The 14,542-nt window shown below is 36.8% G+C and overlaps 1 protein-coding gene across 50 annotated transcripts in view; it reads left to right on the top strand.

Moving 5' to 3' along the window:
• Window positions 1–14,542, top strand: part of itpr1b (inositol 1,4,5-trisphosphate receptor, type 1b) — a 246,205-nt gene that overhangs the window by 181,188 nt on the left and 50,475 nt on the right. For 36 of the 50 annotated variants that reach the window (XR_015502790.1, XR_015502787.1, XM_087274000.1 and 33 more), the window contains 7 exons: window positions 586–786; window positions 5,296–5,406; window positions 5,481–5,576; window positions 5,681–5,815; window positions 8,131–8,238; window positions 10,048–10,279; window positions 13,762–13,890. Coding sequence is in view for 44 of the 50 variants with exons in the window: in XM_087274000.1 (XP_087130126.1) it covers window positions 586–786; window positions 5,296–5,406; window positions 5,481–5,576; window positions 5,681–5,815; window positions 8,131–8,238; window positions 10,048–10,279; window positions 13,762–13,890 (1,012 nt within the window). In the remaining 6 variants the exon portion in view is untranslated. The remainder of the gene's footprint in view (window positions 1–585; window positions 787–5,295; window positions 5,407–5,480; window positions 5,577–5,680; window positions 5,816–8,130; window positions 8,239–10,047; window positions 10,280–13,761; window positions 13,891–14,542) is intronic. The other 14 variants (XR_015502791.1, XR_015502786.1, XR_015502788.1 and 11 more) reach the window with 1 other exon arrangement.

The following is a 14,542-nucleotide window of genomic DNA, read 5'->3' as shown; positions in this document are numbered from 1 at the left end:
ATTGCGTGTATGTGTATACATGTGTTTATATTTAATATAAAACATTAATATGTAATATACAACCTCAAATTTTACATTTATTCATTATATTTTCATGTTTCATTCAATGGGAGTTTATAAAAAAAATAGGTAATATTATTAAATTCAATTGATGTTTGTTTATATAGCGCTTTTAATGTAGATTGTGTCAAAGCAGCTTAACATAGAAGTTCTAGTAAATTGAAACTGTGTCAGTCCAGTTTATTATTGATATTAAAAATGCATAAAATATTAAAAATTCATGTAAGCAAGAACTGTAGACTATAAACTATTTATTTAAATATATACAAAAAAAAATTCTGTGCACACGTATCAAAACTCATTTTTTAAATTTGGATCTGACCTTCTCATAGCTCTTGACAAAAACAAAATACTGATATTTTTTTATCTTAGCGATTTAGGTTTTCTGATTGAATCCAAATCCAATTCCATACCATAATACGAGTTCTATATCGACTCTATCTGTGCTTCCTCTGGTCCTAATATGGCTCATAAATACAAAAGCATGTCCCTCATATCCTGTTTTTCCCCCCGCTTGTTCCCTAGAACTTCCTTCGCTGTCAGAACAACAAAAACAACTACAACCTGGTGTGCGAGACGCTGCAGTTCCTAGATTGTATATGCGGCAGCACTACAGGAGGCCTGGGGCTGCTGGGACTCTACATTAATGAGAAGAACGTCGCTCTCATAAACCAGACTGTGGAGAGTCTGACTGAATACTGTCAGGGCCCTTGCCATGAAAACCAGGTGATTCACCTCACACCTTAATTTAATATAAGACCTACAGTGCTCAACATATAGGAGTACACACAAACCTTTCATTTAAATGATTTTTTTTGTATAGAAAGCTTTGCAATATTTTATTTGTGCATGAATACATTTGATTAGTTAGTACTGAAGCCAAACCTGGAGCTTATCTAACAAAATAACTTATGATAATGGTCCAAAATTAGTAAACCCAATTGTATATGTTAGAAAACAAAATTAGTTACAATTTTAGAAAAAAGATGTATAAAATTTGTATTATCATTCTATTTCTAAAGATGTTTGGTGACTAAAATACTGTTTTTAATTATTATTATTATTATTATTATTATTATTATTATTATTTATTTTTTATTGTTAATAAATCAGTTTTGTTTAAATGCACCAAAATATATTCCCTATATTCACTGAGAAATGGATAAGAATATTGTACTTTATATTTCATATTTAATATATGGGAACCACTGACGTCAAGCATCCTGGAAGTCATTGGTGGAAAGAGTACTGAACAATCATACTCAAGTAAAAGTACCATTACTTGCCCAAAAATGTAGTGAATGTAGAGTAATAGTATCTGTTGTAAATACTACTCAAAGTATGAGTAAAAAGTAGACCTATCAAAAGTACTCAGACTAGTGAGTAGTTAGTATTACGCTGTTAAAAGCTGATGCATTTACAGGTAATTTATGTATGTGTGTGTAAACGTAACATTCTGTAGTGCATCGAGGTAGTGCATCCGGCATGTTACCTGAAGATGGAAGGGGGGTGGGCGAGTTGGTGGCTGGTGGTTATTGTGGTCGATGGTGGAGGGGTGGTGCGGACAAAAGAGACTAGGGCGGGGGTGTCGTGGATGAAAGTGAAGAGAGTTGGGAAGTCGCGGAAGAAAGTGAACAGAGGATGGGGGAGGAGGGCAGTTAAGGAGGAGGATCGCTATAATGAGGTGCCGGATCAGATTTCAGAGATGCTAGATCTTTATCCGACGTTTTCCGGCACAAATTAAGCCCTGGTTGTGATGTCAGGTGACCAAAATTCTATCTCTAACCAGCGTCTAAGGATAACATTATTTTGATGTCTAATAATGAAATCAAGTGATGTTAATTTTTAGGTTGTTAGAAAGTGACCAAAATTCAACGTCAAGTCAACGTCTTATAACCAACATCATTTTGACATCAAATACTGACATTTATTCGTCAGGGATGGCAACCAAAATCCAACATCTGATAGACGTCATAGTGGAAATGTCCATACGATGTCAAGCTGTAACATCATTAGACGTTGATATTTGGTTGGTTTTAGGTTGGGCGTTGATGTTGGCCTGACATTGAGTTCTGATGTCAACCCGATTTTCATTTCCAAACAAAATGCAACTTTCCCATAAAGTTAAGGTACAACGTCAATCTGGTGTCATGTTGATGTCCTGTGCCTGCTGGTGTTTAAGGCCATTTCGGTCATCATACAGTAAACATTTGTCATCTTCTTATCAGTGACATGCACCTAAATTGTCTCCGGGTTAATGCTTGTAAAGATTTTGGACATCTTCTTGGAAACTTTTGATGCTTCCAAACAGTTTGCTGTAATTATAAACCTCCCATGTCTTGAGGTAGTTCATAATGATATGATTTACCTTCTACTGTATGTGTGATTTGATTGGACTGGAATCACAGGACTCATTGTTCTAATACTCATAGAAAAGAAAAAATAAAGTAGTGACTGCAGGTTGAAGAAAAGTAATGGAGTAAAAGTACAGATATTGCAAAAAATGTACTCAAGGGAAAGTAAAATTACACATTTTTAAAACTACATATTAGATTACAATTCCTGGGGAAAAACTACTCAATTACAGTAATTTGAGTATTTGTAATTAGTTACTTTACACCACTGCTGAAAGTGAAGTTCATTCGTTTATATTTTGTGTTAACAAAAATTAAATAAATAAAATTGCTAAAATTACATAGTAAAATACTCCGGATTATCCAGTTTATTCACATTTGTTAACAGATTAATCTCATCCAAAATAAAAGTTTCTCGCGTGTAGTCTGTATATTTAGTAAATTATATTTATTATGTAAAACACATATGCTTGCATATATATATATATATTTTTTATTATTATTTATATTTAGTTATAATATATATCTGTGTATGTCTGTGTGTATGACATATACGTAATAAATATATACAATGCACACCCATACACTTACCGGTATGCCCTTCTGCATACGTTAGTTGTAACAAGTGGTTATTTTAGTTACTTTCTAAGGATGGATGCCTTTCAATCAGCTGGAACCAGTCTGGCCATTCTCCTCTAACTTCTGGAATCAACAAGGCTTTTGCGGCCACAGAACTGCCGCTCACTGGATATTTTCTATTTTTCTGACCATTCTTTGTAAACCCTAGAGATGGTTGTGCTTGAAAATCACAGTATATCAGCAGTTTCTGAAATACTCAGACCAGCCTGTCTGGCTCCAACAACCTTGCCACATTCAAAGTCACTTAAATCACCGGTTTTCCCCATCCTGATGAAGCAGATCGACTTGACCATGTCTACATGCCTAAATAAATTGAGTTGCTGCCATGTGATTGGCTGATTAGAAATGTGCGTTAACGAGTAGTTGGACAGGTGTACCTAATAAAGTGGCCGGTGAGTGTATATTTTGTCAAAGCAAACTTTTATTTTGGATGCGTTTAATCGCAATTAATATTTGCTTAGCACTACTAAATAAGAAGAAGAACAAAACAATAAGGTATCAATCGATAACAATACAAAAGCATCATATTTTTTCTCTGATAGATGCAAAAACGTTCTGATCTTTGTGGTTTTATGTTAAGATCAGGACTGGTTAAAGCACATTGTGCAAACTTGCAGTTTCAGACAGTCTTACTTCATAACATATGTCGTAGTGTTAAATTGATGTCTGTCAGTGTAGTGTAGACTACCTTTTATGGCTGCTTGAATGCAGTCAACCACATGGTACAAAAACAATGTAAAAGTTGACTAGCTCAACATTCAGAGCATTTCAGACCTAAATTTATAGTCACTCACTTGTGATCAGTCAACACAAAAAACACTGAATACCAGGTGTAAACAGGACCTACTTAAAAAAACATGAATCCATTTTAACATTAAAATACATACAGAGAGTGACCATACCATGGTATTTGCAGTTGTTTGGTAACAGTTTGAATGTTCATGCATGCTTTTCTTTGTTAAATCAGAAGTGAAATATCAAGTGTAGCTTTTAGTTTACTATAAATGTCAGGCAAAACGATGTTCAAACTTATAATAAATGTATTATCAGTATGTGGAATTATCTTCAATCTAGTTCCCGAAGCAGAAATCAAAAATGGTTCTTGAAATTTCTGTCACATATTGTATTGCTATTGTCTGGCTGGTTAAAACACAGACTTATGTCAGATAAATGTTTTATTATATTTTGTTTATTATATATTTTATTTTATAATCATGTGAGTGTATGAAAATTCCAAAAGTTTAGTTGCATATACTATATTGAGCTGTGAAGTAGGAAGAAATAATCCAGCTTTAGAAAGAATGCTGGGAAAATCCATTTTTTTGTTCCTGGATAGGCATTATGCAACTTTTCTGACTTCATAGCACCCTAATAAGACAGATTATCATCATTGGCCTACTTTTCTAAAGGGAAATGTGTACTTATATGATGACTATGTGCTTTTGTCTCATAGCGATTAGATGATTAGTCTCTCACCGAAGCGTAACGTAATCTCTTAATTGCAGGTTGATTTTACATTAAGGTTTTGGGAATGTGCTTCCTGAAACATTTTGTTCTGTAATGTGCAAATAGTATTGTTCATTTATTTATTTTTTTAATTGGGGTTGGGAGCTTTTGTTCGGAATAATTTTAAAGGGAAAGTTCACCCATAAATGACAATTCTGTCATCATTTACTCACCCATGACTTGATCATAACCAGTTTGAGCCTATTTGTTCTTCTGTTGAACGCAAAAGAAGATATTTTTGTAACCATTTAGATTTATAGTAGGAAAAACAAATACTATGGAAGTTAATGGTGGTTTCCAACATTTTTAAAAATATCTTCTGTTGAACACAAAAGAAGATATTTTGAAGGATGTTGGAAACCTGTAACTATTGAAAGTGATAGTAGGAAAAATACTGTGAAGATCAGTGGTTACTGGTTTTCCTACATTTTTCAAAATATCTTCTTTTGTGTTTACTGGTCAAGGAAGAGTAAATGATGGCATATGTGGGTGAACTATCACTTTAAGGGTCAATAAATATGTTTAGAGAGAGATTTCCCAGTATTTCTCTGTTGCAACCGGGATATCTCAATAGTTAACACATAAAAAGCCAAAGCACTACGAAAAGAGAGAGACTTACCAGTCACAGTGAATTGAGTAAGCTAAATTGTCTGTAGTGTATGAGTGTTTATGAATGTTTCCCTCTGATGGGTTAATTAACAATTTTGTGCATTGGAACATCTTTTCTCTTGTTCAGAACTGCATTGCCACACATGAATGTAACGGCATCGACATCATCATCGCCCTCATCCTCAATGACATCAACCCTCTCGGCAAGAAGAGGATGGACTTGGTGCTGGAGCTAAAGGTTTTACAACCTTTCCAGAGAATTATTGCATATATGTTAAAAATGATTGAACTAAATGACTATTTTCTATACAGAATAATGCTTCAAAACTCCTGCTGGCCATCATGGAAAGCCGTCATGACAGTGAGAATGCAGAGAGGATTTTATACAACATGCGGCCTAAAGAACTGGTACATGCCAATGATTTGTCACTTTGCACATCTTTCCCATGATTCTGTGTTTTGCATACAGCACCCACCTACTGTTATTATGTTAATCTCTGGCTGGCGTACAGGTGGAGGTGATCAAGAAGGCCTACATGCAGGGAGAAATCGAGGTAGAGCACACTGATGACGGAGAGAACGGTGAAGAAGAGCATGCCGCTTCTCCTCGTAATGTGGGTCACAACATCTATATCCTGGCGCATCAGGTGACCTACACATAAACGCACTTAGACACACTTTCTGTGCGTTCACTGTGTCAGATGTCTAGATTATATCACACTCCCACCCTCCCCTTCGTGTTTCAGCTGTATAGATTTTCTGCCTATTCACGTAATTATCTGGGTCACAGTCGGAGGATCAGTTATGTAACCGTGTTCAGAACGGTACAGCTTTTTCTTTTCCTTTTTTTTTCTTCACCGGCCCTCCAAATGACACTGTTTCGGAATCAGGGGTTTGTTGAATGAAAGGGCCAAAGAACAAAAACGTTCATTACACTGGGGTCCATTTATTCCATTTTACTCCAATCATAGAGAAATGTGCTTTTGCAGGTTAAGGCTCAAAAGGTCAATCCATAATTGCTGCAACAAGTAATCCATTTAGTTTTACCACCGGAGCAGATTCTGCAGTAGCTGCACTGACCGTTTTTTTTTTTTTTTTTTTAAACAGTTTATTTGTTCACTGCTGGGCTTTGACCCTCATTTGTTGTCGTAGTTGGGCCATTGTGAGAATATTGAATGAGGCTATTTAGAAATAGACATTGTAATAAAACATAATAAAAGATATGTAGATGGATAAGTATATAAGAATATTTACAGTATCTATCCACCCACCCGCTATGTATAATAATACATCCACCCACTGTATATCTATCCATACATCCACCCATCTACACTATTCATCCATCCATTCATCCATCTATATAAAGTATCCATCCATCCATCCATTCATTCATTCATTCATCCACACACCCACTGTATATCTATCTATCAATCCATCCATCTATCCATCCATCTATTCATCAATTCATCCATCTAAATACAGTGTCCATACACCCACCCACCCACTGCATATCTATTTACCTGTCCGTCCATCCATCCATCCATCCATCCATCCATCCATCCATCCATCCATCCATCCATCCATCCATCCATTCATCCATTCATTCATTCATTCATTCATTCATTCATCCACCCACCCACTGTATATCTATCTATCAATCCATCCCTCTATCCATCCATCTATTCATCAATTCATCCATCTAAATACAGTGTCCATACACCCACCCACTGCATATCTATTTACCTGTCCGTCCATCCATCCATCCATCCATCCATCCATCCACACACCCAATCACCCACACCCCCCCTCTATATCCATCCATCCATCCATCCCCCCATCTACAATTTCCATCCATCCATTCATCCATCTACTGTATGTACAGTATCCATCCATCCATCCACCCACCCACCCACTGTTTATCTATCTATTAACTTTTCTGTCCGTCCATCCATCCTTCCGTCTGTCAGTCAGTCAATCAATCAATCAATCAATCAATCAATCAATCAATCAATCAATCAATCAATCAATCAATCAATCAATCAATCAATCAATTAATCAATCAATCAATCAATCATCTACTTTCTATTTTCTTTCTTTTTTTCTTTTTCTTTTTTACATCTATCTATCTATCTATCTATCTATCTATCTATCTATCTATCTATCTATCTATCTATCTATCTATCTATCTATCTATCTATCTATCTGTCTGTCTGTCTGTCTGTCTGTCTGTCTGTCTGTCTGTCTGTCTGTCTGTCTGTCTGTCTGTCTGTCTGTCTCTATATATATACAGTATCCGTCTGTCTGTCTGTCTGCCTGTCTGTCTATATACAGTATCCGTCTGTCTGTCTGTCTGTCTGTCTGTCTGCCTGTCTGTCTATATACAGTATCCGTCTGTCTGTCTGTCTGTCTGTCTGTCTGTCTGTCTCTCTGTACTTACATCTTTTAATATGTTCTATTACGATCTCCATCTCTAGATAGATTGATATATGAGTGTAGTACAGTGTAGACAGACCAAATGTTTCAACAAGGAAATAATTTCCCCATTTATTCACAATGCATTTACTGGACCTTTGCATAGTAGTGTTACTTATTGCGATCTTAAAGGCTCTAGTTTGGTGAAATGTGTAGGTGTGGGTGGCATAATTTTTGTGGTGTATTATAGGATTAAGGAATGAACTATAATGAGATCAGCAATGCAACATTGGCCATTTGACATCATATTCTGAAACACTCACAGATTAGGTATGCTATTAATGTTCATATACCTATGATTAGGCTGATTTTAAGTTCAAAATTGCATTATTGAATTTTAATCAGCATTTCTCAGACAGGCGTTGGCTGTTTGCTGACGGTAAAGTGTGTTATGAGCAAAACAAGAAGGCTAAATGGGTCATTACATCATACGCACAATGTCTCAATGAAAACAAACAGAGTCTCATCCCTTTTTTACATACACCCACAGCTAGCCAGACACAACAAGGAACTCCAGGCTATGCTGAAGCCAGGAGGGACGTATGGGGAGGGAGATGAAGCTTTGGAGTTCTACGCCAAACACACAGCTCAAATTGAGGTCAGTAATGGCCATCTATAGTTGGACATTGTGGATCCACAATGCACAGTTTCATAAACTGGAGTACATAAGTTTTAGTGTTACTATTGTTCATGTGTTCAAGAATCTTTTGACAACATTACATTGATAATAGGTGATGATCCACTTCAAATGTTGACCAGAGTCTTCCTAAAACTATTTAACAACACTCATTTTTGTGCTAGGACAATTTTGAAAAACAATTTTGATTAACTTTGAATGTTGACTATTGTAAATGTATACTAAATTATAAAACATCAACTCACAATCTTGGAATATGTCGCTTTATTAAGTATTAGTGTGGCTAAACTCCACAAAAGTAGTTCATCTACTTGTACATCACTGCCTGTTTAGCTCCACCCATGATTTGTGATACGAACTATGCAGAATCCAAGCATCTTTTGACATGAAAGTATACTAAATTAAAAAGCATCAACTTAAAAACTCTAATTATGTAATTATATGTAAATAAAATAATAATAATAAAACATATCATGTAATTGTGTAGCTATACTTCGCCTCAACAGAAGTAGTTTATCATCTGTTTGTACATCAATGCCTGTTTAGCTCCATCCCGATTTGTGGTACGATCTACACAGAAATCAAACATCTTTTGACATCTAAAAGTAAACTGAATAAAAAAAACATCAACTCAAAAACTCTTATTATGTAATAATAATAATAATAATAATAATAATAAATATTTGCAATAGTGTGGCTAAACTCCGCCTCCACAGAAGTAGTTAATTAATACTTAAACATCACTGCCTGTTTAGCTCCACCCATGATAAGTGATACAATCTACACAGAAACCAAACATCTTTTGACATATGTAAGTATACTAAATTTAAAAAGCATCAACTCAAAACTCTTATTATATATTAATAAAATAAAAAAATTTAAATAAAATAATAATAAACATTATGTAATAGTGTGGCTAAACTCCGCCTCCACAGTAGTTGCTGATCATCTACTTGTATGTCACTGCCTGTTTAGCTCCACCCCAAATTTCTGATACGGTCTATGCAGAAGCCAAATATCTTTTGACAAATAAAAGTATGCTGAATTTAAAAATAACTCAAAAACTGTTATTATACAATAATAAATATAATAATAATAATAATGATAGTAATAATAATAATAATAAATATTATGTAATAATGTGGCTTAACTCCGCCTCCACAGAGGATGTTCATCATCTGCTTGTAAATCACATGCCTGTTCAGCTCCACTCCCGATTTGTGATACGATCTATGCAGAAGCCAAATATCTTTTGACAAATAAAAGTGTACTGAATTAAAAAAACATCAACTCAAAAACTTTTATAATGTAATAATAAAGATAAATACTATTACTAATAATAATGAACATTATGCAATAGTGTGGCTAAACTCCGCCTCCACAAAAGTTGTTCATCATTGACTTGTACATCTGAGCCTGTTTAGCTCCGCCCCAATTTGTGATAATAACGAGAGAGAAATGCAGATCTACGCAGAAAACAAACATTAAAGAAGAGACCAGCCCTTCCAGACTTTTGAATATTTGTAAATATGCAAATCCAGTCATATCAGTGCGTGTTTACTTCTGAGTCTTCAGTCCTATTTAAACACTGTACGCTTATGGGAGAGGCTGAAAATGGCCAATTACTTCTAAATTATTATGATTTTTGTGATAAAAATATTGATGTCAATAACTCATTAGCAAGATATCCTCGGTTGCGCATCTAGTTGTGTTTTTACAAGTGTAACCTCTATAAACCAATCCGAGATGTCCCTTTGTTTTCTCTTACAGATCGTCCGCCTGGATCGCACAATGGAACAGATTGTATTTCCCGTCCCCAACATTTGCGAATTCCTAACCCAGGAGTCCAAGCTTCGCGTCTATTACACCACAGAGCGCGACGAGCAGGGCAGCAAGATCAATGACTTCTTCTTGCGCTCTGAAGACCTTTTTAATGAGATGAACTGGCAGAAGAAGCTGCGAGGTACTCAAGAGGCCACTGGTAACGCAAACTCCGTGCCTTGTGCGTGTACACTCCCTTCCTCTCTGACCTAGTAAGCTGCTTTACACATCCTCTCCATTCCCCAGAGCTTCCAGGGACCCATCAGGGTTCTTTCTGAGCAGTGCGGCCACTTTTGGTGCACTGGTGCTGGTTCATGCATGTCTTGCCCTGACCCCCTTAAAGCCAGGGACATGGGGAGGGGATGTAAACGTATTCACTTGTTTAAGCTAGACAAATCTTAAAAGTAAATAATATATTGTGAAGTTTTTAGTTCTATGTGTTTGAGAATGAAGGTTTGAGAAGCAGTAGGTAAAGCCGGCTCAGGGAGAATCTGAATGAATTCCTAACAAACCCTCATAGGGGCCTACATCACGAAAGCTGATTACGGAAATAAGATGAGTGAGGGATCTAATCAATCAGGGATGGGAAACGAGAAACTCTGAAGGCCATTTTCCACCATTTCCTGGAGCCATTTCCAAATGGCATTGTACCAGCTATTGAAACCTGTTGAACTTGAATCAGAAACCCCTCAGCAGTCAGGGATTGGGATACCGGCCGTTCTCAATTGGAAAGTGCTTGAATTTAGTCCAAAAGTGACATAAAAATTTTTCAAAGATATTTTTAGGTCCCGTGCACCTCTGACTGTTAAATTAAAAGCAGATCATGATCAAATTTCAATGTTTTATTTCATTGGAAAAGAGATTGGCAGGGACGGTGAGAAATGGCTTCTTTGGAAAAGGATAAGAGTTCTCAGACAGGAAGACCATGAGGTAAACCGCAATGACAAGATAAAAAGCGCAAGATAACGATCTGAACCATGTCGAAAAAAGCAAATCAACAGATGCTTAGGCTTGCAGAGGATTATTTTTTAGCATAATTCACATGCATGGGACATTTGGCCACAATTCTAGATCAGATCTTTGAGGCTTAAGGCCTTGAGTCGCTAAAAAAAAGAAGGTGTGAATTACTGATGCACCTTTATGGATGATGACAGAGTTTTTATCAGTCTGAATCAAAGTAGAAGCAACGTTCCATTGCTGCAACCCCAAGTCATGAGTGTGGCGGCCTCTGTGTGAAAGTCCCCTCCTCCAGTTCCTCTTTTCAGACAAAAACCCCCCTGTCAAAATAGCCATAGCTTAGAAACTAAATCCTCCTGCTAGACTCCTAAAAGAGTCATGGGTCAAAACAAAGGTGGTGGTTGAGGTCAGTGAGCTCTCGTATATGGTTTGGCCGCACTTAAAAACTCTTTGAACTCTCTGCTCTTCTTTCTATGGTTTTTGACTTCAATTTGAGGTGCGGTTTGTTAAATTGCTTCAGTGCACCGCTGACCAAACAGCCCCTAACTACATTCAGTAAATGTTTTGTTTGGAATGAGCAATATTTTCAGAAGACTTCTAGACTTTTACTAAAATTAGTATTATTGGGAGTTGTCCTGATTGGATGTAATGGGAAATGCGCAGGGTCAACTGTTGCATACGAGTTTGAGATTGGTCAGAAATGGTCGTTGAGATGGCCATGGAAACTAACACACATCTGCCACTGTAATTTTATTGAAGCCGGAAGAATGACATAATGGATCAATCTTTAAAAAACACAGAGTTGAACTTGGGAGAAGATGAGCAGTAATGTGACATCATCTGTTATCTCATACAAAAAACACTTGTATTGCGTGAGATCATTTTCTATGTCAGACCACAGTATAAGTCCTGAAGTGCAATTTGTATTTTCAGAACAAAAGAGAATTGCCAAAATAGTGACTTTTCAAGCTAATTTCAAACACTGCTACCATCTTCTGTGATCCGATTTGGTCACGCAATCAGTTAAACCAATGTCTGAAAAATACACACTGTCTCAGTAGGTATTAGTCATAAGTACAGTAATACATTTATTGCTTTTAAAATCTCCATGTTCTATGTAGTTTGAACTGTGGGGCACACTTTACTTTAAGATTTTCAGTATTAATAAACCATTAACTATGACTTTTGCTATGTATTAATAAACAGCCAACAACCTAATAATAGGCATGTAAATGCCACAAGTTAATAGTGAGAATTCATACTTTAACTAAAATGTTAGGGGATTGTGTAGTATAATAATAATATAGACATTATATTTTAGCCGCAGCCATATCACCCTGCAGCCCAAGACCGGGTACTCACTAAGCAGGGCTGAGCCTGGTCAGTAGCTGGATGGGAGACCACATGGGAAACTAGGTTGCTGTTGGAAGTGGTATTAGTGAGGCCAGCAGGGGGCGCTCAACCTGTGGTCTGTGTGAGTCTTAAAGACCCCAGTAAAATAAAAGGGACTCTATGCTCTCAGTGAGTGCCGTGTTCCGGATGAGATGTCAAACCGAAGTCCTGACTCTCTGTGGTCATTTAAAATCCCAAGGCACTTCTCGTAAAGAGTAGATGTCTATCCCTGGTGTTCTGGCCAAATTCACTCCATCAGCACTTACCAATCATGGCCTCCCAATCATTCCCATCCATTGAATTGGCTCTATCACTGTCTCTCCACTCCACCAATAGCTGGTGTGTGGTGAGCCCATTGGCGCCATTGTCCTGTGGCTGGCGTCGCATCATCCAAGTGGATGTTGCACACTGGTGGTGGTGTGAAGAGACCGCTTCAGGATTTTGAAGCACTTTGGGGGTACAGCCATACAAGATAAATGCGCTATATAAACACACATTACATTTCAATACATATGTTGCCGTTAGGGGCATCAGGGTGGCACAGTGGGTTTGTGTTCACGTGGGTTTTCCTCCGGCTGTTTTGGTTTCCCCCACAGTCCAAAGACATGCACTAAAGGTGAATTGGATAAGCTAAATTGGGCATAGTGTGAGTATAAATGCAAGAGTGTATGGGTGTTTCCCAGTGTTGGGTTGTGGCTGGAAGGGCATCCGCTGCATAAAACATATGCTGGATAAGTTAGTGGTTCATTTCGCTGTGGCGGCCCAGGTTTAATAAAGGGACTTAAGCCGAAAAGAAAATTAATGAATGTTGTCGTTAATATTACCTATAAATGTCTGTTGTGTTTTTTTACTACTATTTACAAAGCCTCATCGGTTGCGTTATTGAATAGTAAAATGTCTATAGGATGCACACCTTATCAGTAGTAAGCATATCAGTTGTATGATGGTCATCTGAATACTTGAAGTATTAATTAGCATTTCGTAGATAGTATTGTGAGGGATGCAGCCATCAAAACTCAAATGTATTGCAATTTGGATTTCCTCCACTAGGTGCATGAATGTTCACACTAGAGTATTCGCAACTGAATTTGAACATTAACAGAAAGTTCCAATAAAACTTTATAACTGTCGGTTTATGCCAGAACCACTTGTGTGAAGCTCTGACATGGTGTGCATCAGGGCTTTAGTGTTAGAACCTTTTATTTTTGTGATAGTATCCAAATGAACATTGTGGGATGATGTGTTTTGTGTTGTGTTGGTGTGCATGGTCTTTTAACACTTGGAATTGAATTTTTAACTTGCTGCCTCCTCCAGCTCAGCCCATCCTGTACTGGTGTTCCCGTAACATGTCCTTTTGGAGCAGCATTTCCTTTAACCTCGCCGTCCTCATGAACCTCTTGGTAGCATTCTTCTATCCACTGGAAGGTGGAGGTGTCCGTGGAGGTGAGACAAAAATTTTTTTTAATGTTTGACGTGAAGTTTTATGTGTAATATTAAACTGATTTTTACAGTGGGGGAAAAATATTGAACACGTCACCATTATTCTCAGAAAACATTTTTAAAGGTGCTGTTGACTTGAAATTTTTACTGGATGTTGGTAACAACTAAATAAATCCATGTATGCAAAAAACCCATTTCAAATTAGTTTACAAATGAAGTTATATTTAATAAAAAAGTATTGAACACATGAAGAAAGGGAGGTGTAGAAAGGCAGGGAAAACCCAGACAGAAGTTGAAATTTCTCTGTAGTTCTTTAGCAGCCCTCTGCCCTTCGTCATTGTAAATTAGCTGCTTCAGTCCAACATCTACATTAGCAGGATGATAAGGATGAAACCAGAGTGGACATTTCAGCAAGACAATGATCCCAAACACAGCCAAGGAAACTCTCAAATGGTTTCAGGGAAAGAATGTTGAATTTTTATGTGTGTATTGTTTGGGCTTTTACCAAAATCTGGTTCAATTCCATGTCAAATTTTTTTTTAGAAATATTATTTGAAGGAAAAAAAAACATGACGTGTTCAATATTTATTTCCCCCAGTATATGTAGCGTCATTGGTACTGTATGTATTATTAATAATATCCCTTAATCCAAACA

This window comes from Danio rerio, chromosome 11, assembly GCF_052040795.2.
Source record: "Danio rerio strain M-AB ecotype USA chromosome 11, GRCz13ab, whole genome shotgun sequence".
Taxonomy (NCBI): domain Eukaryota; kingdom Metazoa; phylum Chordata; class Actinopteri; order Cypriniformes; family Danionidae; genus Danio; species Danio rerio.
The sequence above is the reverse complement of the archived record's forward strand: the minus strand, read 5'-3'. Positions and strand labels throughout refer to the sequence as shown.